Raw genomic sequence first — 21,688 nt, 5'->3', positions numbered from 1 at the left:
GCCTTTCTGTAAGTGTGGGAGAGTTTGTATTTCAGTGAGTTAAAGCAGGTGGTTTGTTTTTTCAGGGAAGAAGAATAAGCTGAGGGTGTACTACTTATCATGGCTGAGAAATAAAATTCTGCGCAATGATCCAGAGGTGGAGAAGCGGCAAGGCTGGGTGTCTGTGGGTGACCTGGAGGGCTGTGTGCACTACAAAGTCGGTAAGGGCTCTGTTTTCGCCTTGGAGAGCTGCTTTACCATTCTTTTGTGTCTTCTGACACCAGCGTTTTATTTCAGCTCTGTTTCAAGATCTCAGAGTTCTTTCAAACCTCCTTGTTTTACATGATAGATGCTTTGCTCCTGTCATTTCAGGTACTATCTCTTCTTGCAGCAGTTATAGGTATGCCCTGTGATGGCTGGAAGAAGGGAGTGCCAGCCTGGGTCTATTGCTCAGTCAACAGTTTAACAGCTCTGTAGCTACTTAAGGTTTTAATTAGATTGATGTTTTCCACCTCTGTGCTATTCAGCTTCGCTTCTGGCCCTGAGTAGCTGCTAAGAAACTGGACTATTAAAATGCTAGTAAATCTTATTTGTAGAATGTCCATCAGTAGATCAGATTGGATGCACTATAGTTCATCCCCATTTCTAGATCATAAAAGACTGAAGTATACCTTTGTTTAAACTTACACACTGGAAATAGTACCACAGCAATTCAGAAAGCATTTTGCTTTTATTTGGCTTTTGGGCCGTTCATTCTTGGATATGAATCAGTATTGTGATAGTTCCTGTCACTTAACTGCATGAGGGCATGTGATGTACAGACAAAGATTTGCGTTGGTGAAAGATGGTGTATGAAGGTGGCACTTTTTCCAAAGCTAAGTAGAGAAATGATACACAGGAGTGCGGGAGGCAGCAAGGTCGCTGGCTCTTACTTGCTTGACATCTTTCTGCCTTTCTATTTCACAGCTCTAAAAGTGACAAGGGCTAAATCCAAGAAAGAATAAGAAACAGATGTGCATTGTTAAGCACCCGCATCTTCCAGTTCAGTTGCTTTTCTTTGGGTTTGGTGTGGTTTTTAAAAACAAGTAAAAGTTATGTTAAAATCAGGCAAGCATTTGGTAGGAACTTCTGTGTTTACATATGACGAGTCACTCTTACTGCTTTGACAAAACAGCTGCTGCTGTTTTTCTCCTGGTGAAGCTTCCTGTACCTTGACTTTTGGTTTTACAGCCATTTGTCCAGGTAGAAGAGAACAGGAGGATGGTGCTGCTCTGCATTTTGGTGGAGTGCAGTTTTGTTTTTCTTTCTCTGTCTCTCTGAGATTTTCTGAGCAGTGTCCATCCTTATCCACTCTTCACACCCTGCTGTGTGTTTGGCAAGTGGAATTGCTCCTTTTGTAAGCAGCAAAGGCTTCTCCCACCAAAACTAAACCTTATTTCAGTAATGTAACACCTGCATCTTTTAAAAATCCCTGCCAAGCAAACTGAATATAAAATGAGGGGTGTATATGTTCTGTTTCCAAAGCAAATGCTTCTCTCTGGCAGAGGGAGAAAACACATTGTACAGAGTGGCCTTAATTTTCAGTGCATGATTTTTTCATTTATTCTCAATTGGCCAATGTGACCTTAATCAACTTAGGGAAGTTACTCATCTCTTAAATGCTTACTCACCTCCGAAACATGAGAGTCCTTCACCCACACTAGCACATGGGGATTTCACCCCACACACAAACGGTGAAATGAAAATTCATCCTGCAGTGTAACTGAATTGTTCAGCGGACAGCCTCCGTTCCTCCAAAAGTAGCTTGTTCGCAACCAGCAGTGTTGGTGTGTGTTCACCAACAAAAAAGTAGGTTGGTTTAGGGGCAGGGTCAAAACCTTTTTTTCCGACTAGTAAAATAACTTGGGATTTTTGTCATAAATCTTATGAAAAACAGTATGTAAATGTTGTCAACAGTCGTGTGGCTTTACTAAGAATAAATGAACTATAGGTTTTCAGTCAAAGTATTGTCATCGGTGGTGTTAAAACATTGATGTCCAGAATCCATTAGTCTCTCTTGCTGGATAATGTCTACCTCAACAAGTAGTCCCTTAAAATTATTTCATATGATGAGGTGGTCTTTGATTCAAGTGTCTGTCTGGTACCTAAGGAATTGTTCTTCTTATATTACAGTAAAATATGAGAGAATCAAATTCCTTGTAATTGCTTTGAAAAACTCAGTGGAAGTTTATGCTTGGGCTCCAAAGCCTTATCACAAATTCATGGCTTTTAAGGTAAGTGAAATCGCACTCTGGTTCAGATGGAGCACCGTCTCTCATCTACTCTTTGCTTTGGCTTTTTGTTGCTTTGTGTAAGTTATTTCTAGTTAAAGATAAAAGGAGTATTCTTTTAAAGAAAACGTAGCTCAATTGACATGCCCGGGAGGTGGCAGGCATAAAACTGTCACAGTCATGATTCTGTTAGAGGTGAACGACTTGTTTCAGCACTGTGCCAAAACGTACATTTGAGTTCACAAAATTGATGCCAATTTCCCTCAAAGAAGGAGGAAATTGAACATGAATGGTACTCAGCCTGAGTTTTGCTTAGTGCACTTCTAGAATCTGGTGGGTTTTAAAACCCAAGGGAATTATTCCGCTTTCCCTGCAACACAGTAGACGATGGCTACTTACCTCCTTAAATTTAACATACTGTTTAACAAAAATAGCTAACTTTTGAGTTTTGAAAGTTCATAAGATCATATATGTAGATCTGTAAGCCAGCAGCTTTATTGTGTTACACAGTGTATTTTTCTTTTTCCAGTCCTTTACCTCACTTCATCACAAACCACTGTCAGTTGACCTGACCGTTGAAAATGGACAAAGATTGAAAGTCATATATGGCTCACTAGTAGGCTTTCATGCTATTGATGTGGACTCTGGATCTGTGTATGACCTGTACCTTCCAACACACGTAAGATACTCCAAAACATTACATAAATGCCTGTGTTCTTTGAGCTGCGTATTGATGATGATCAGGTTAAGAGTTGTGCTGTATTTCAAAAGACAGGGAGGGTAAGAGAATAAATGTCATGTGCAAGCTAATAGAAAACCACTTTTCACATACTTTTATAACACTGAAGTTCTGTTAAAAGGCTTTTATCACATCTAGAGTATCAGTTTTAATGGTTTAATGTCAGAAAGCCTGTTGTATGGACAGTGCTATTTTTAATTGATTTATCATGGAAATTTAGGATGTAAGCAATCAAAGACACAATAATATCTACATAAATTTAGGTGACTTTTACAATCTGATAGTGTGCTTTCCTGTCATGCCAACAAGCTGATGAAATTATCACTGAATCCAAACTGAGTTGAAATTTGGCCTGCATTCTGAAGATTGGTGCAACGTATTTTAACCTTGATCCACTGCAAGCATGTTTACCCTTGCACCCGGTACGGGTGGGTAGAGGAGCCAGGTATAAATGTGCACCCATGAATAATCCCAATTTCTTTACCATGGAGCAAAGTTGTTTTCTTTTTTCACATGATTACGGATGCAGGCTCTGTGCACAAAATGTGATTTGTTCTTTAGTGATGACTTTGCAGAAACCCAGCTTCCAGACTAAATTTGCTGATCTTGCTGTTCACTTGCCCATGAAATCAGTCCTTAAATTCAGAATAATTTCTGAAAAAAATATTCCACAGGATTTTCTCATGAGTTTGTCAATAAGTTGGCATGAAGATGTTGATTGCAGGTTGATGTGTATATCTTGCATTGTGTGTCTGTTTACTGAAGTGATGGCGATCACTAAATTCCTGCTTGTATTTGGATAATAGATTAATTCCCCTGCAGAAACGACTGACTGGCATGGGGCTGCCCAGTATGAAGCCTGTGCTGTGATTTTAATCTTTTTCTGTTTGTTTGCCTGCTTATTTTCTAGCTATTCTAGATAGTTCTTTTCAAAGTGTGAGTCCAAAAAGCTAGAGAAACCTGGGGGCTTAGGTCTAGAAAGAGAGAAGGTTCCCATGGCTCCAGTCTGACGGTAGGCTCCTGGCAAGGGAATTTACGTGCACACTTGAAAACCTCCCTGAAGTCAACAGAGCTCCACAGGGGCAGAGGGTTGGTGCATCCTGGTGCCATGGTCCGTGCATCCCAAGGCAATGTGCCCGAAGTCATGCTCAGGAGGTCTGAAGAAATCTCACCCCAGATCCATTGTTGCAGCCTGTGCCTTGAATCCTTTCCATTTTTTTAACTGCTTTTTCTCTATTCTCAACCCCACGTTTTCAAACCAAATGAGAGCCCACGCCTCCCATGTAAGGCACTTGATCATTCTGCTGCCCTGACAGGTGGCAGCCTTCAGATCGTGTCAGACCCTGTGTTTCTGATGGACACGGTGTTTGAGGATGGTTGTTTATTTATAAATTCATACAAATTTTGTGTAAGTCTGTTTATAAATTTATAAAATTCTCTTGATTAACAGGTGACTTGCTAGTTTGCAAGGACAAAGCATTGAATCACCTGCTCAAAGCCTGTGCTGTTTGTTTCTGTGGGGGTTTTGAAAGGACTTAATATTTGTTCTGTAGGACAGTTTATTTAATCTGATAATTAGTCACTTTGTTAGCTGTGCAACTATGACAAATTCGTATCGGTTTATAAATCTAAGCGTGGTGCCTGCATACATGCTTGGAAGCTGGTTGCTAAGCAAGGTGAATAATGACTTGTCAAAAAGATCATTAGCATAATTGCCCAAGATAAAGGGAAAAAAAAAAAGTGAACCTTCTGAGAAGCTTTAGTTTTTCAACAGGCTGCAAATATAATTATAACCTGATCAGAGAGATTTCCCAGGTGACTGTCCTGAAGATGTGGGGCACATTTAAGGCTGACTCCATTTGTGGGTGCTCTTCAACCAAAAGTTGGGATGTGCTAAAAATATTTTTTTCCCTTTAGAGTCTTAGACCTGAAATAAATCTGCTGCTACAGTGGCTCTGTCATTTTTGGTATTTTATTACTTTAAAGAGCATCTGCTAGAATTGGATAATTCTCTCAAGGAGCTTTGTGGTGGCAACAGACCAGACTTTAACAGGCTGACTTGAGATACTCTTCCTGGTAGCCTCTTTTCCTGGTTCCCCACCTCTTTCTTCATCTCTTACCTGCTCCGATCGCTCATGCAAGTACCAAGGCAACGCATTAAAATTGCTCTGCGACTCTGGATCCCCGTTCTAGTGTTACGGATAGTTGTTGCGGAGGCACGGAGTCAAGTGGTTGGCCTGAGTGTATTCAGTTTGGCAAGTACAGCTTCAGTGCTTCTTTTCCTGTTCATTGTGCCCTCACAGTGTGTGTTAATGTATGTGCTTGAAGAGAAGATCTGTGTGTTGCTGGCTTGTGAGAATGATATAAAACTCCAGTCATACGCTTCCTATAAAACTAAGAATTGTAGTGGTTTCATTTACTATCTAACATCCTGTTTGAGTAGTGCTTTAAACAAGGAAATGCTTTGTTAATGTTTTTTAAGGCTGTCCTCTTTTTCTTTCAAAAATGCTTCGTAAAATCCCACCTTCATGGTTGTATGCTTGGAACTGTCTGGGTTTTTTCATCTGGGACATGTTGGCTTCTGGAGAGATTCTAGTGCATTGAACAGCTGTTAAAATAATCTGTGTGAGTGAAATGCACTGTTCTTGTGGCATGCAGAAAACATATGCTGAACAGCATTTAAATGGGGAACTGTTCTTAGTGAAGTATATGGGAAGGGAAGGACAGAGAGTGGCTTGTATTTGAAAGGTCCAGGTAACTTTTCAACTCACTGTAAATATTGTGACATTTACAGTTTTAGCTTGTGAGTGGGGATAAGGAATTATCATGGAAAGTGAAAGCACCAGTTTCCTGCAATGTGGAAGCTTTTGTCCTTCCTCCATCTTCTGAAATAATTGTGAATTCAAATTTACTTCACCTTTTTTCTATTTATATAACCAAAATGTCTTCTAAATGAGTAAAGTAAATATTATTGTGTCTCAGTGGCTCCATGGCTTCTTGAACCAGTTCATACTGGTACATATAAAGTGAAATACTGAAGGTTGATCTGTTTGCAAGCCTACTGTCATGTTCAAAGGGGGAGGTGGGGAGAAAGCCTGTTTCAGGGGCTAGCTAGCAAACTGTACAGCCTTTCTGAACACAGGCATTTCTTTCACTTTCCATGAGCCATGAGCTAGCTCTTCATATTGCTCTGCCGAGGTAGTCAGATTGATGTAGTCACTAAAATTGTAGTCCATTTTCTGATACAAATCATAGTAAAATATGATTCCAGATCCAGGGGACTATTCGCCCACATGCCATTATCATCCTCCCAAATACGAGCGGAATGGAGCTTTTACTCACCTATGAAGATGAAGGCATTTACATTGATATATACGGGCATTTCACAAAGGAGACCGTTTTACAGTGGGGAGAAATGCCAGCATCAGTAGGTATGTATAAAAATAGCACTTTATTAAACATAAGATTCTGCTGCATGAAGCCTGACTTCTTTGTGAGGTCTGTATCCATATGAAAGTGTGTGTGTGGCACATAAAGCAGCTTCTAAGCAAACTAAATATGTAAACAGATCTATATACATTTGTGTAAAGATAGCCAATGATTGCAATAGTCTTCATATCTGGATCAGTCTGTATTCCTGTCACCCTGCTTATTGCCTCATACCTTAACTATATAGCCAAACTTTACTGAGGATGCAGCTTACCACCAGTTTTCACAGAGATAATTATGTTCATTACAGAGGGGGAAAAGATGCTCTTAATTCATACTTTGATTGTTCATTGCCCGTAGCATTTTATATAAAAATTCACAACTGTAGAGAGGTTAGTTAGTGAAAAGGTCTATAACTGCTGCCAAATTGCCCCTTAATTTTATCACTTTAACACAACTGCCAGCCCAGGTATTTCTAATAGATTCTCAATCTCTCCATGCTTGCAGTTGGCTTTGTAGGAGGAGATTCTGACTGTATTGCAGCCAAGACAGCTGTTTGTTTCACCTCCCCCAGAGGGCTTCAAGTTAACAGTGTGGGGAAAACAAAGAACAACAAAAGCAGAGTTTTGTTTTTATTATTTGTTGGTTTTAATTTCTTTTCTGGCTTGCTTCTGTTCTTCTGCATCTTAAAACAAACATCCCGACAAACAAAGAAAGCCCAAGACACTTAGGTTGTACAAAAGCATATTATTAGCCTGGCAGAAACTGAAAAATAAAGGACGTTCACCTTTCTCCTCTGGCTTCTGGCTGCTTAAAAGAAAAGTCCATTAAAATCAGGAGAGTAACACCCCTGAGTAAATGCCAGGTTTGACATTTGTAGAGGGTTTTCAACAGTACTGAGGGCAAGAAGCCCACCTCTAGAACACAAATCGCAACAACTTTTCTGCACTGTTTCAATAAAATTCAGCAACAAAACTGCTACTATGCCAAAAAACAGGTATAAGGTTAAAGCTAATTATGCAGTGTTCACTGAATCATCCCATCTCCAATTTTCAGTCCATATTCAGAGCTACAGGGCATAATTAAATCAATTCTCCATTTTTCATAGGAGTATCTAGTGGTCTTTGATATGTTGAAATGTTACATCCCCTCTGAATTAATGTTAGAAACACCATGAGAAACAATCAGTAATCAAAAGGCAATTAGCCAGGGTAGGAAGAGTTCTGATAAATGGAAGCTGCCCTGACAAATGCTATTTGAAGGAGATGGAAGCTTTCAAGAAGCATGTCGTTATGGGACATGCTTCCTTGCTACTAAAAGTAGCAAGCTTACTATATGCTATTATTCTCACTATATGCTATGTCCCAAAGAGTCACTGTTAGGAGTTAGTGTGGGCTTTCTTACACCCTGCTTTAGAAAGGATGTTGTTATTGCAAGAAGGGTTGCATAGATCTGACTGTGGAAATTTTCTGGTTTTGTCAGTGGGCACTGATTGATCTCAAAGCTTTTTCACTTAATCTAGAGAAGAGTTTGCAGGAATGGCTCAGAAGTGACCAGAGAGAGTTTAAGTCCTTCCTAATATTGCTGAAAGTATTGAATCATTAAACCCACAAAGATAATAGGTTTGTAAAGCATTCTTGTAGTGTGGAAATCACACTACCTTAACTTCAGTACAAATTTCCTTGCACATAACCAGCTGGCATTGAAGTGAATAAAGCTTCACCACTTTGGACCAGCTGATCTTTTGTGCCAGTTAATTAATTTAAAACATCCTTCAATATAAATCTAGTGCAAGGCATGATATTCCAAATTTCCCAAGGTTGATTGCATCTTAATAGAAAGAATGACATTTGGACATTTGTCTTTTTACATGCTCATGCAGCTATTTCTCCTGTTCTTCAGCACACCACTGTGATAATCATTTGCATGGAAAACTGTCAGTATGAATCATAGCAGTTGCCTAAGCTTTTTGTTACAGTATTTTAAGGCAGTTAAAAAGGAAGAGGATGGAGAAGATGCTTCTGAGGGTGGCACCCCTGTCTGGTGAATTTTACCATATAAGAGTTAGGAGTCTTGTCTATGTGAACAGTTTAGATTTTCTCTGTACTGGGCACCACCAGATCGGAAGGTAGTGCCCATCAAAGGAGAGAACACGTATAATGAAATGCCTGCTGAGGAAGCAGAAGGTCAGTTAGATGGCATGTTTTGGATGGTAGTGTTACAGCTGGCTACACAGAACTTTGCACTACTTCTCCCAGTGCTCAGAAAGCAAGATTGTAGGTTTTATCTGGTGTCTCTCTTCACCCATCTGTCTCCCTCATTCCTTATACTTCTGTAGATTTCACAGCTGGAGCAAGGCAGTCTCCAAATAGCCCCTCCCAGTTGTCATTTGAACATTTTCCAGTACGTTAGTTTGAGAACCCTTGCGTTCCTGCTGCAGCACTTCTGGTATCTCAGAAATTGATTTCGTTGGAACAGAAATTATCAGTCTTTGTGGTACAAGATCAGTTTGACTTCTGATTGGAATTATACTTCCATTAAAAACAAATTAACCCAACCTGTAACTCAACACACAATTCAAACTTTAAACAAAGATCTCTGTTAACTCTTTTATTATTGCTTCCCACTACCTCCTATTAATTTTCTTGATCCTTTGAAATTCTTGGCTCCAGACAAAAGCATTAACTATTCTGAGAGAAGACTGAATAATTGTGTTACTTAGGGGGAACTTGAAAGTTTCATAAGAGATCTGGTTTTCCTGGAATTTCCAGGCCCATTTCAGACCTTCTAAAGTCTGTGTGACCTTACCTCAAAATTTTCCCTCTGTGTCGAGATAGAAAGATCTTGTGTTGACCCCAGGGTGCGCTGAAGTCGTCCTTTGCTTGTTTCTTGATTTCTTTAAACAATTATTTTGATAAAAACTTGTGTAGTTGGTGAGAATAATAAAATAAAAATAGTTTGTATTATAATCGATGGGTTTAAGGCAGGGAATCTAAATATAGCTCACTCTCACAGTTTTTAAGTTGGGACCTCTGTAACTGATCTGTTAATAAGAAATTGGAGAGAGGAAACTAAGATCCTGTGGGAAATTACAATTGTCAGAGTACTCTAATCTGAAAGATATTTCACATATGTAGGGCTAAATACAAATATTGCTGTAGCAGTTTCTTTCTATAAAACAAGATTAAAAAAGAAGTATTAAGTAAATAAGATTTGAGAGCACGTTTGGCCTTTTCTGTGAATAATGAATTATTTACACTGTGTAGTCTTAGAGGGTTGGCACAAAAGTGGATATTCCAAGAGCGGGGAAACAGTAAGGATCAAAGACGTTATTTCCTTTGTCATGTATGCATTAGAAGCAAAAAGGATGTTATGTAGAAAAACAGGCAGCATTACCAAAAGGTGGTTGAATTACTGCCTCAGTGCTCTATCGCCAGCTCTTGAAGCAGATTCGTTTCTGGGTTGGGTTATTGGTTCTACTGGAATAATTGCAAAGGAGTGAGCAAAACCTGGGATCAGAGAAGCTTTGAACAGAGATGCACAGAAACATACATGCTTAGGGAAAAAAAAACAACAAACAAGGTTGAGACATAAATTTACTCCTACTTGCTTGGGGTAGTTAGAGAGCTGTCTGTACCTGCCCTTTGTCCAGTGCAATTTAACCAAAACATACAGCAGGGGAACATCTGGCTTCCTTGGCCAATTTCTTAATTTGTCCATTTGTGACTTTATCCAGATTTAGGTTTTTTCCTTCTTGACTTTGACTCTCTAGACTCTCTCATTTAGTAAAAGTTCTCCACAGCTGTGACTGGAAGAAAAAAACCCAGCCACCTCCATCCAGATAACATAAGTAATAACAGAGAACAACAGAATTGCACAAGGGAAGTTACCGACTCTTTCCTCGGTTTTCCTAATCCAAATTGCTTAACTTTGGAGACAGTAAGTTTTAAAGCATGGGCAGCAGTCACAGGTATACACAAGTAGTTAATCAATCCCTAGTAAGTGATCAGCAGCATCACTGGAGACCTCAAGGCTGGGTTTCGGTGGGAACAAGCTTTGCTGTATCCCAGGACATGGCTGGTATCTCCGTGAGATATTTCCATTTCTAGTCCTCAACATTTATGTCTCCCTTCCATAAAGCAGGGAACCAATAAAAGTCATGATTTCATAGAACATCTGGTTTTGACTGAAGAGCTAAAGGAGGGGTTCTGTACAAGTGTGTGCTCTTAAGATGTATGTTTTACTGTCAGCAAAGTCACCACTGGATACTCTCCTTTGGATGTTCATGCCCACTTGCATACCTGCCCAAAGCAATTTTCTCAAACATGTACACAAAAGCATAATCCAGTAGCTTTTTTTGCATTGAATTTCACCTGTGTGCATTCTGACTCTCCAAAAAAGAATTCAGTAAAGCAGCATGCACTCTTACCCTGTGAAATGGAGTGTGGTATCAAAGAGCAACTTGGACATGTGTAAGTGCGTCAGGATCTTTCAATTCATGTTGTTTTTTCATTCTGAACTTCTTGGTTTATCTGCAGTCAATTGCCTGGGGGATTTTTGGAGTCTCCATCATAGAATCATAGAATAGTTATGGTCGGAAAGGACCTCAAGATCATCCAGTTCCAACCCCCATCATGGGCAGGGACACCCCGCACCACACCATGTCACTCAAGACTCCACTAAAGGTCTTTAAGGTCAGGTTAGAGAAAGAACTGCGAGAAGTGATCCTGATATGGCACAGATGGCAGAGAAGGTGTATTACGATCCTTTCCTGCCCTATTTCTGTAAAACTAATCAGGAAATCCCCAATTTTATGATATTTTGCTAAAAGCTGGCCTGATTCTGCTCTCATGCAGAGATCAGTCAATAGGGAATAACTACTTAGGGCAGTGAGCTGAATTTAGCATGAGATCAGAAGAGGGACTTTTGAAGGGAAACAGTTAAAAAAAGAAAAGAAAGGTAAAGAAGGGAAGTGATACTGTAGTAGTACCCATGTTCTGTGGTACCAAGTGCACTTCCCTTATTCAGGCTGCTGTTGCAAGACCAAGATCATTAGGTCATGTCAGTGACACTTCACAGAAGTTAATGGATCCAATATGGCTCAGTAATTTCTTTCACCTTTCCTGTCTTCCTCAACCATTTCCCCTTGAAGCAGTAACTTCCTTGTATGTAGGCTCTACTCAACGTTAATACACTGCATAAACAGGAAATGCCAAGTCTCACTCCAAGTTGGGAGTGTTACTAATGCTTTCACAATGTTAAGAAACCAATTTTGAGCTCACTTTGCCATACTGACTTTATGGCATATGTTCTTTGATGTTCAAGGAGTAATGCTGGTGTAACAAGAACTACAGCTCATGCACGAGTGTAGGTCTTTTAAGATATGGAGTAATCCGGGTGAAGCAGGGGAGCTTCAAGTAACTCTGAGTAACACTGTTCCACTATATTAAGCAGTATTGACAAATCCGTCTGAGTCAGTATATGCCTTCCCTGCTGAGCCTACTGTCCAAAGGACCAGAGTAGCTGTCTAAAGTCTAGGGTTGCTGGAAACCAGTACAATCTTTTATTGCATGTAATATAAACACCCTTATATGTTGCCAGCTGGAAGCACAGGATGTTTTTAACTAAAGCTTGTTGAGGTGGAAAATGGACTCAAAATACATACTTAAATTGCTCATAGAATAGGAACTTTTGTTCCAGAATAAGATAACTTTATTCTGAGTATCTAATCTGCTTTCATTTCATGTGAAACACTTGTAAGTGCTCCCACATGGGAAAATTACCAAGACTCAGTACTGACCTTTGAATTCACAGCCTGTTGTCCTCCAAATTAATTTCCATGTATAGATATATTCTCATAACTGACAACCCTACAAATGGTGTAATGAGGCCTTTTATTGGCAAGTTATTCCACGGATGTAATTTGAGAAAGAACCTTTTGATTCTGCTACAGGAATGAGTTTTTATGTTACTTGTATTTCACCTGAAATTTGCCACTGTCATTTGACAAGTTCTCAGTATATTGGCTGGCCAGCAGAACATCAGTGGCCAAACTTGGTGTATCCATTTTATTATGTTCCTGTTGTAATACGGCTGGGAGAACTGGAGTTATGGATCCAGGCTTTCTATCCTGGGTGACCTAGAGGTTGCAACAGAGCCTAATTAAGCTGTTTCCGAGAGCTGCAAGGATGCTATCAAGTTGAAATCTGCCAAAGGCATGAAAACAGCTGATACAGACATAGCACATCGACGAGTGCAGATTTCACATAGTGGAAAAAATAAGGAGACTTATAAGTGCATTAGATTTTTGTTGCTGGACCTATATGATCTTGAAAGTCCAGTGCAAAGCTACAAAGATGATTAAGGGAATGGAACATCTCTCTTATGAGGAGAGGCTGAGGGAGCTGGGACTCTTTAGCTTGGAGGAGACTGAGGGGTGACCTCATCAATGTCTACAAATATGTAAAGGGTGAGTGTCAGGATGATGGAGCTAGGTTTTTTTCAGTGATGTCCAGTGATAGGACAAGGGGCAGTGGGTGTAAACTGGAGCATAGGAGGTTCCATGTGAACATCAGGAAAAATTTCTTTACTGTGAGAGTGACAGATCACTGGAACAGGTCGCCCAGGGGGGTTGTGGAGTCTCCTACGCTGGAGATATTCAAGGCCCGCCTGGACAAGTTCCTGTGTGATGTACTCTAGGTTACCCTGCTCTTGCAGGAGGGTTGGACTAGATGATCTTTTGAGGTCCCTTCCAACCCTTAGGATTCTGTGATTCCGTGATCTAGATACTCCACAGTGTAGCCATAGAATGCTTTCATGCTGTTTATATATACGCACCTGCCTCACTGTCCCAGCCCCCAGAACCATAGTGTGCCTGCCTCTGGTGTGTTCAAAAGCAAAGTTTGAAAAGGTTAATGTGGTGTCAGTTATAACACAAACCAGCAAGTGTCTGAGAACTGTATCATTTTAATCATAGAATCGTTAGGGTTGGAAAGGACCTTAAGATCATCTAGTTCCAACCCCCCTGCCATGGGCAGGGACACCTTATGCTAAATCGTATCACCCAAGGCCTTGTCCAACCTGGCCTTGAACACTGCCAGGGATGGAGCATTCACAACCTCCCTGGGCAACCCATTCCAGTGCCTCACCACCCTAACAGGAAAGAATTTCCTTCTTATATCCAACCTAAAACCTAAACTTCCCTTGTTTAAATTTTAACCCATTACCCCTTGTCCTGTCACTACAGTCCCTAATGAAGAGTCCCTCCCCAGCATCCCTATAGGCCCCCTTCAGATACTGAAAGGCTGCTATGAGGTCTTCACGCAGCCTTGCCTTCTCCAGGCTGAAAAGTCCCAACTTTCTCAGCCTGTCTTCATACAGGAGGTGCTCCAGTCCCCTGATCATCCTCGTGGCCCTTCTCTGGACTTGCTCCAACAGTTCCATGTCCTTTCTATGTTGAGGACACCAGAACTGCACACAATACTCCAGGGGAGGTCTCATGAGAGCAGAGTAGAGGGGCAAGATCACCTCCTTCAACCTGCTGGTCACACTCCTTTTAATGCAGCCCAGGATATGGTTGGCTTTCTGGGCTGCAAGCGCACACTGAAGCTGGTTCATGTTCAGTTTCTCATCAACCAACACCCCCAGCTCCTTCTCTGCAGGACTGCTCTGAATCTCTTCTCTGCCCAACCTGCAGCTGTGCCTGGGATTGCTCCCACCCAGGTGTAGGACCTTGCACTTGTCATGGTTGAACTTCATGAGGTTGGCATCAGCCCACCTCACAAGTGTGTCAAGGTCCCTCTGGATGGCATTCCTTCCCTCCAGGGTATCAACTGAACCACACAGCTTGGTGTCATCATCAAACTTGCTGAGGGCGCACTCAGTCCCACTGTCCATGTAGCAACAAAGATGTTGAACAAGAGTGGTCCCAACACCGATCCCTGAGGGACACCACTCGTTACTGGTCTCCAGCCGGACATTGAGCCATTGACCACAACTCTTTGTGTGCAGCCATCCAGCCAGTTCTTTATCCACTGAGTGGTCCACCTATGAAATTGATGTCTCTCCAATTTAGAGACAAGGATGTCGTGTGGGACAGTGTCGAATACTTTGCACAAGTCCAGGTAGATGACATCAACTGCTCCACCCCTGTCCATCAGTTCCATAGCCCCCATCATAGAAGGCCACCAAATTGGTCAGGCAGGATTTCCCCTCAGTGAAGCCATGCTGGCTGTCACCAAGCACCTTGTTGTTTTTCATGTGCCTTAGCATGCCTTCCAGGAGAATCTGCTCCAAGATTTTGCCAGGCACAGAGGTGAGACTGACTGGTCTGTAATTCCCTGGGTCATCCATTTTCCCCTTCTTGAAAATGGGGGTTATATTTCCCTTTTTCCAGTCGTTGGGAACTTCACCTGACTGCCATGATTTCTCAAATATGATGGCCAGCGGCTTCGCAACTTCATTTGCCAGCTCCTTCAGGACCCGCGGATGGATTTCATCAGGACCCATGGACTTGTGCACGTTCAGGTTCTTAAGATGGTCTTGAACCAGATCCTCTCCTACAGTGGGCCCAAGGTCTTCATTCTCACAGTCCCTGCATCTGCATTCCAAGACTTGGGTGGTGTGGTCAGAGCATTTGCAGTGAAGACCGAGGCAAAGAAGTCATTCAGAACCTCAGCTTTCTCCAAATCCTGTGTAGCCAGTTCTCCCGAGAGCTTCCAGAGAGGGCCTACGTTCTCTCTAGTCTGTTTTTTATTTGCTATGTACCTGTAGAATCCCTTCCTGTTATCTTTAATACCTCTAGCTAAGTTTAATTCTGACTGAGCCTTAGCTTTCCTAACCTGGTCCCTAGCTTCTCGGACTCTTCCCATGCCACCTGTCCTTGCTTCCACTTATTATAAGCCTCTTTTTTCAACTGAATTTTCCTCAGGAGCTCCTTATCCAACCAAGGAGGTCTCCTGGCCCTCCTGCTGCACTTCCTTCTGGTTGGGATGCAACAACCCCTGCTTGCAGCAGGTGACCCTTGAACATCAACCAATAGTCTTGGGCTCCTCTGCCCTCTAGGGCTGTATCCCATGGAACCTTCCGAAGCAGGTTCCTGAAGAGGCCAGAGTCTGCTCCCTTGAAGTCCAGGGCAGTGAGCTTGCTGCACGCTCTTCTCACTGTCCTGAGGATCTCAAATTCGAGCATCTCATGATCACTGCATCCAAGGCTGCCCTGGAGAGTCACATTTCCAACGAGCATGAGGTCAAGCATGGCACCTCTCCTTGTCGGCTCCTCTGTTACTTGCAGAAGGAAGTTGTCCTCTACACAATCGAGGAACCTCCTGGATTGCTTGTGCCGGGCCGTACCGTCCTTCCAACAGATGTCAGGGTGGTTGAAGTCACCCATGAGAACAAGGGCCTGCAAGCGTGAGGCTTTTCCTATCTATGGAGTGCTTCATCTGCAGGTTCTCCTTGATCAGGCGGTCTGTAACAGATCCCCACAGTAATGTCTCCCATAGCTATATTCCCTTTAACCCTGACCCACAAACTCTCTGTGGACTGCACACCTGTCCCCAGATAGAGTTCCTTACTCTTTTTCACTTTGTGTGGTCTGGGCCTACCTTCATAGATACTAACTGCAGTGTGGTTGCTGCCCTACTGCTCATCATGTTGCTGTGTTCAGGAATGTTCATGACAGTCTTCTTTACAGCCTAGAGCAGCACTGTCCTGTTACACAGACTAGGAACTGAAGCATAAAGAAAAGAGATGTTTATAAAATATTCCCTCCCCTTCTCGTCTCCCACTCTACCCTGTTGCTCACTGTTCTGCTTTTCAAACAGGATGGTTTCTTCCTCTTTCCACATAACTGAGATACTGGAAAAAAACTGTTGCTATAAGCTCTAGTGGCATTAATAACTGAAATGAAAGTATACTAAACAGATTTAGGGGCAATTTATAGACTTTGAGGGACATAAAATATAATATTGTAGCCAAATCATACATTACCAAGAAGGTACAATTCTCATACACTTGTTATGACAAGAATTACAAAGCAAGGGTTCCAATTTAATACTAAATCAACAACGTCTAGAAGAAGGATACACAATCACTCAGGCATATTGACTTCATTTTCTGCTGTTGTTCTAAAGTAGGCTTCTAAGCATTGTTGCTTCCTCTATCAGTGTGTACTCAAAGTTTAATTTTTAGACAAAAACCTAAATGGAAGGTTTTGAGGAACAGACATTGCTCACACTAATAATGTGGGGCAGGCAAGCACTGTCCATTGAAGCTAAAAACCAGTTAAATGCACACACTCCCTCTACATCATTTCAGTGTGCCAGAATTCTCAGACTAGTAAGTGACAGTTCACAGCTGAGCAAGAACCATTTCTGAGCATTGACTATCAATAGGGCATAACTAATGTGTTTTTACCCTAGAAGCCCAGCACTAATTCGAGGGCTTTCATTGAAACTGTGGCCAGTTTGGAATCTGTGGTGTTAACTCCTTCATTGCTATTTCAATTTTTCATCTAATTTCCAGATTTAAAAGTTACATAGTAAGCTTCCATGGTGCTGGAGTATCTTGGTTTTCAAGATGTTGCTCGTAACTAGTGATGGGAAGACAGTAGCTAGGGACACCAAATTAATCGTGCCATAGTCTCAGATTCAGAAGAATTTAGGTTTCAGACTAAACTGAACTCCACAGGAAATACAAACCAAACTTCCTAATGAGAGATTATAGAAAATTCTGAGTCAAGACTTTTCTTGAACATGTACTGGAAACGATGAGAGATAAAAATGGGCACAAGTTGCACCAAAACAATGCAAATTATGTGTTAGGCAAAATTTTTTAACCTTGAAAGTAGTGATGGATTGCAGCAGCTATGAAACATGCCAGAACATGTCTGGGCAAGGTCCTGAGTAACCTTGTCTTATTTGGCCCTGCTTTCTGGGTGGGTCTTAAACAAGATGCTCTTCAGAGGTTTCTGCCCAACTTTCCTGATCATAAACTATACAATAGTAGCATACTTAAGAGTTATGTCTAGAGTCCAAAATAAGTCTGAGATCACAAACTGAAATTTACTTACTGTTCCCAAGACTTTTTGTGTAAACTTAAGTAACTCAGAGCATACTGTGATTGAAGAGAAATGCTTCAGATCCATGTTAGCATAAATGAGGCAAGAATCAGTGTGTCAGTTGTTAAACAGTATCAGTACTTTTTACTCTTTTTGTTGTTTGTTTTAGCTTACCTTCAATCTAACCAGGTCATGGGCTGGGGAGAGAAGGCGATTGAACTACGCTCTGTGGAAACCGGAAATCTGGAAGGAGTATTTATGCACAAGAAAGCACAGAAGCTGAAGTTTTTATGTGAAAGAAATGACAAGGTACAGAGATAACTACAGCGTGGTGCTTTAGCAAAAAAGGAGTAATAGTCAACTATGACACTAAGGCCATTTAATTTTTTTTACTTTCTTATTACATTGGTTATTTCCTACCTTGGTGCAACTTCTCCATTCAAAGCAAATGTAATCACTGACACCCCCCACCCCCAAATCCCTCCCAACAAAAAGAAATCACTCTCTATGGATAATTCTACATTTTCACACCATCTAGCTCTGTTATAACTCCTGTTCCACCCAGCCTTAACTGGTATCAGAGGTGGTAACAGCTACAGACATGACCAACTGGCCAGACTCCAGCACATCAGGGGCAGTGGGGAAGGCCCTGAGCCAGCCCTGATAATGCCCAACTACAGGACTGCCTCTCCTGGGCAACTGATATTACAGGTAATACAGAGCAGCCATCATGTTAAAAAAGCCCCAGTGCTCTAATATTTGAGACACTGCAGGCACTGGAGTATGAATTATCAAGGAGGATTTCTTGTATATAGCAGTTCTTGGTATATGTTCTGTGAAACCTGCTTGATCCCACTGGTGAATTTAGAAAACTGGAGCCCCCAAACTGTTTAATTATTTGTTAATGTTCTCATGTGTCTTTCCAAATAGGAAAAAGAAATATACCAAAATATATATCCCAATTGTACCAGAAGCACAGTTTCAGTTTAAAAAGTTTCTCATGGGATTAAAATTGAACTGTGATATATATATATATATATCCTTTAATTTGGGGCTGTGGCATTCTCTCACATTTCCTGTATGAGAATATTTGTACCCATAAATGTAAGCTGGCAGTAACATATCTCCTTTTATTTTTTTCCTCTCTCAAGGTGTTCTTTGCATCTGTGCAGTCAGGAGGCAGCAGTCAAATATATTTTATGACTCTTGGTCAAAATGTGCTATTCAACTGGTGAATCACATCAAAATGAAGGATGCTTTGAAACTTCTTGTAGGTAGCAGTGTAAAATGCTTGGAGGTAACATACATTAATTTGCACTTTTTACCTACAGAAATTTTGTCATTATTAACTTATCAAAATATATATTCTTTCTATTTGGAAAGAATTCCATTTTCACGTCAAAGTACTGCAAACACGTTTAGTCTGTCTTCTAAAATATGTTGCCAACCAAGACTGTATTTGCAGTGTTAGGAGAAATCTTTAATGAAGAATGTAGTCAATATAAGTACTCTGAAAAGTACATGGTTTCATTTTCACAGGTGATGTAACGAAGTTAGCTTGAACAGAAGTCTTTTTCTTTTTTGGACAGCAACATCTATAGTCAATATAAAAACACGATTTGGGTGGCAGATTGGAATCTATACTGAATTGGGTTTTGCCTTGTTTCACATTTTAAGTGAGGTCTTACTCTTTCACTAAAACTCCCTTGTCTGGGTCTTACAATCGGCGAAAGAGCTTCTGGTCCTGATAAGGCCTAATGCAGACTGGGACACTTGAGGGGATCGTATCCTGTGCTAGTTGTCTAATGCACTGTAGAGTTGCCAAAGTAGATACTTCTAGACATGTGCCCCCATCTAGTAGATTTTACAAATGCAGGGGACAGACTTCGTGTTTCTCTCAGGACTGGATACCTGAGCCCGTAGACACAGTTACTGTAGAATGTATTTGTAAAAATAGTTTAAATAGTAGTTTGTCAAAATCAGGTATGCATAAAGTATTACCGACCTGAACCTGTAACTTTTATTCAGACACGGGACCCATACTCGTGTGAATTGATTTAAAGGCACTACCCATGTATATAAGGGCACAGGATCAGGCACCTTCTTTTCTTGCTCTTTCAGCATCAAGTCTTCATATTTTTGTCTGTAAATATAATCTTTCCTATGGATGTTAAGGTTAACAAATGTATTCTTAATATAGTTAAGAAAATATCCAAAGAGTTAATCTATTATAAATAGAAAATATAAATAATTTCAGGTGCTTTTTTTGCTAATTACATCTAAATAAAGCTGCATCCATAGTGTTATTGGTGCCAGTGATTCTGCATAAACTCTGTTCTCAGGGGCTTGTAAGTTGGCCATAAAACTATACAGATATAATATATATATATTATATGTAATCATATATACTATGATTAAATTGTAGGGTTTAATGCAATCCTTATTTAGCTGATTTTTGGATGTGCTTTGAAAATGTAAAACATTAATGTAATACAAAAGAGCTCATTCCAGACTTGATACAGTATGGATGATGCTGTAGGCAAAAGTGAAATCACTAGCTGCAGTGTTTGAAAATAAATATTTTTTACTTGAAATATGTGATACTGAAAGGTGTAGGGAAAGTCTGTTGGAATATCTGGTTCTCTACCCCAAGGAGGATGATTCAAAATTGACTAAGAAGGGGAGAAATAAAGTTGTTAGAACTGGTAGCTGTTCTGTATAGTATGTCAGGTTTAGTTAGTGTTAGCAGTCATGCTGTGACTGACAGGTGCTCAGATTGCAACCATCAGCTCCAAAACTGGCATCCTTGTATATGTCAGTGGAGAATCAAACTAGGTCCTAATTACCCTTCCAACCCTTCCCTATGCTGGCACCTCAACTGTTGCAGGCACATCAGAGATTCCAATGCTGTTGCTGTCTGTGTTCTTTGGCTATGTGGAGGACTGCACTTTCCAAAGTTATTAACCTAGCACTTTTCACAAGCAATAGCTTATCTCAAAATGTATAGTGGTTTTTATGAAGTATTTTCCTTTTAAATATTTTCACTTACAGAAAAATAATCCTGAGGCCATACTAAAAAATATGTGCAGTAGTTAAAGTGGCTCTTCATGTATGCAAGTAATCAGCTTGTGTGCAAACTTAAAATCTGAATGGTATGCTGTGCTTGGGCAGAGCTGTATGAAAACAGGAGTTCTCTGTCTATTTGTAGTAATGTTCCTACCCATTGTCAGTGCTAGGACTGGGGCAAATGAGCAAAACATGGCTTGGCTCCCTGGACTATTGAGTGTTGGGTTTGTATTGTTCAACTTTCACAAAAAAAAAACAAAACAAAAACACAAAACTAAAAAAACCCAAACCTGTAACAGAAACAGAGATGAAAGTTACAATTTACAAGCAAAAAATAATTTGCAGACAATTAGAAATACAACTTACTTGCTTTTGACTTGAAATAAAATGTCTAAGAGACTCTGAAGAAAGAACAGCTTTCATTTTGTACCCTGGAGGTGTGCAAAACTGCTCATGCTCGGTGATCCAGGCTGCCCTATAACATTTCTTTTAAAGTGTGAGATTTTATCTCATGCTAGGCACTAGTTAAAAAAGACTTCAGAAGATAATAATGGGAATTTAGAACAACCCATGTCAACAGATTAAAGCAGCAAATGTGATCAAACTTGTTTAATGTTAGTGTGACAGAGAGTTGACACACTGAGATGATGTTCAGGTCCGTACCAGAAGGGAAAGAAAAAGCAAGTTCAAGAGAAGGAATGTTCACTATTACATTGAGATTTTAATATTTCATTCTGTTTCCTCCTATTGGCTCTCTTTGCTTTCCAGCTATGATTCAAGGCAGTGGGTTGGATTTTCATGTGTCACTTTGTATGTAAAACTGTTGGAATTATTGGGGTTACATCCATGTATAAATATGGAAAGAATGAGGCCTTTAGAGGTGAATGCTTTTAGAGGATGAAGTGGTATTGCAAATAGCAATAGCAACTGGATGCAACAAAACAACTGTGGCATTTTTTTCTTTATCAAGAGAAAATTGGAATGGTTGAAGATAAGCCCAGACATGTCGAAAAAAAGTAACAGAAGAGACTGTAAGTGATTAGAGAGGAGGGAAAAGCTGAAGAAAATAAATAGGAGTGGCCAAAGCAGAGGGAGTGGATGTTGGGGACACTGTATTGCTGTAGGAGGAATAAAAAATGTTAAGAGA

At 40.6% G+C, this 21,688-nt stretch overlaps 1 protein-coding gene and 2 long non-coding RNA genes across 5 annotated transcripts in view; 2 read left to right on the top strand and 1 right to left on the bottom strand.

Moving 5' to 3' along the window:
• The window catches only part of NRK (Nik related kinase), a 108,892-nt gene extending 88,047 nt beyond the window's left edge, over positions 1 to 20,845 (top strand). For both annotated transcript variants that reach the window (XM_061446020.1, XM_061446019.1), the window contains exons 26-31: positions 66 to 200; positions 2,152 to 2,252; positions 2,779 to 2,928; positions 6,260 to 6,419; positions 17,645 to 17,784; positions 18,627 to 20,845. In XM_061446020.1, coding sequence (XP_061302004.1) covers positions 66 to 200; positions 2,152 to 2,252; positions 2,779 to 2,928; positions 6,260 to 6,419; positions 17,645 to 17,784; positions 18,627 to 18,710 — 770 coding nt within the window. In that variant the 3' untranslated portion in view covers positions 18,711 to 20,845. The remainder of the gene's footprint in view (positions 1 to 65; positions 201 to 2,151; positions 2,253 to 2,778; positions 2,929 to 6,259; positions 6,420 to 17,644; positions 17,785 to 18,626) is intronic.
• LOC133265486 (uncharacterized) overlaps positions 4,943 to 21,688 on the bottom strand; it is a 23,257-nt gene continuing 6,511 nt past the window's right edge. Inside the window, exons 3-6 of one of the 2 annotated variants that reach the window (XR_009741968.1) lie at positions 20,908 to 21,016; positions 17,650 to 17,718; positions 16,022 to 16,146; positions 4,943 to 5,374 (exon numbers count right to left, since the gene is read on the bottom strand). This is a non-coding gene — a long non-coding RNA (uncharacterized LOC133265486). The remainder of the gene's footprint in view (positions 5,375 to 16,021; positions 16,147 to 17,649; positions 17,719 to 20,907; positions 21,017 to 21,688) is intronic. The other variant, XR_009741967.1, reaches the window with a different exon arrangement.
• Positions 12,606 to 16,157, top strand: LOC133265487 (uncharacterized). The gene is made up of 3 exons (XR_009741969.1): positions 12,606 to 12,726; positions 13,180 to 13,327; positions 16,030 to 16,157. It is a non-coding gene; the product is annotated as an uncharacterized LOC133265487 (long non-coding RNA).

The sequence above is a fragment of the Pezoporus flaviventris genome, unplaced genomic scaffold (assembly GCF_033815535.1).
Source record: "Pezoporus flaviventris isolate CSIRO_AGI_PZ_B2104156 unplaced genomic scaffold, CSIRO_AGI_Pfla_v1 ptg000005l, whole genome shotgun sequence".
NCBI lineage: Eukaryota > Metazoa > Chordata > Aves > Psittaciformes > Psittacidae > Pezoporus > Pezoporus flaviventris.
The sequence above is the reverse complement of the archived record's forward strand: the minus strand, read 5'-3'. Positions and strand labels throughout refer to the sequence as shown.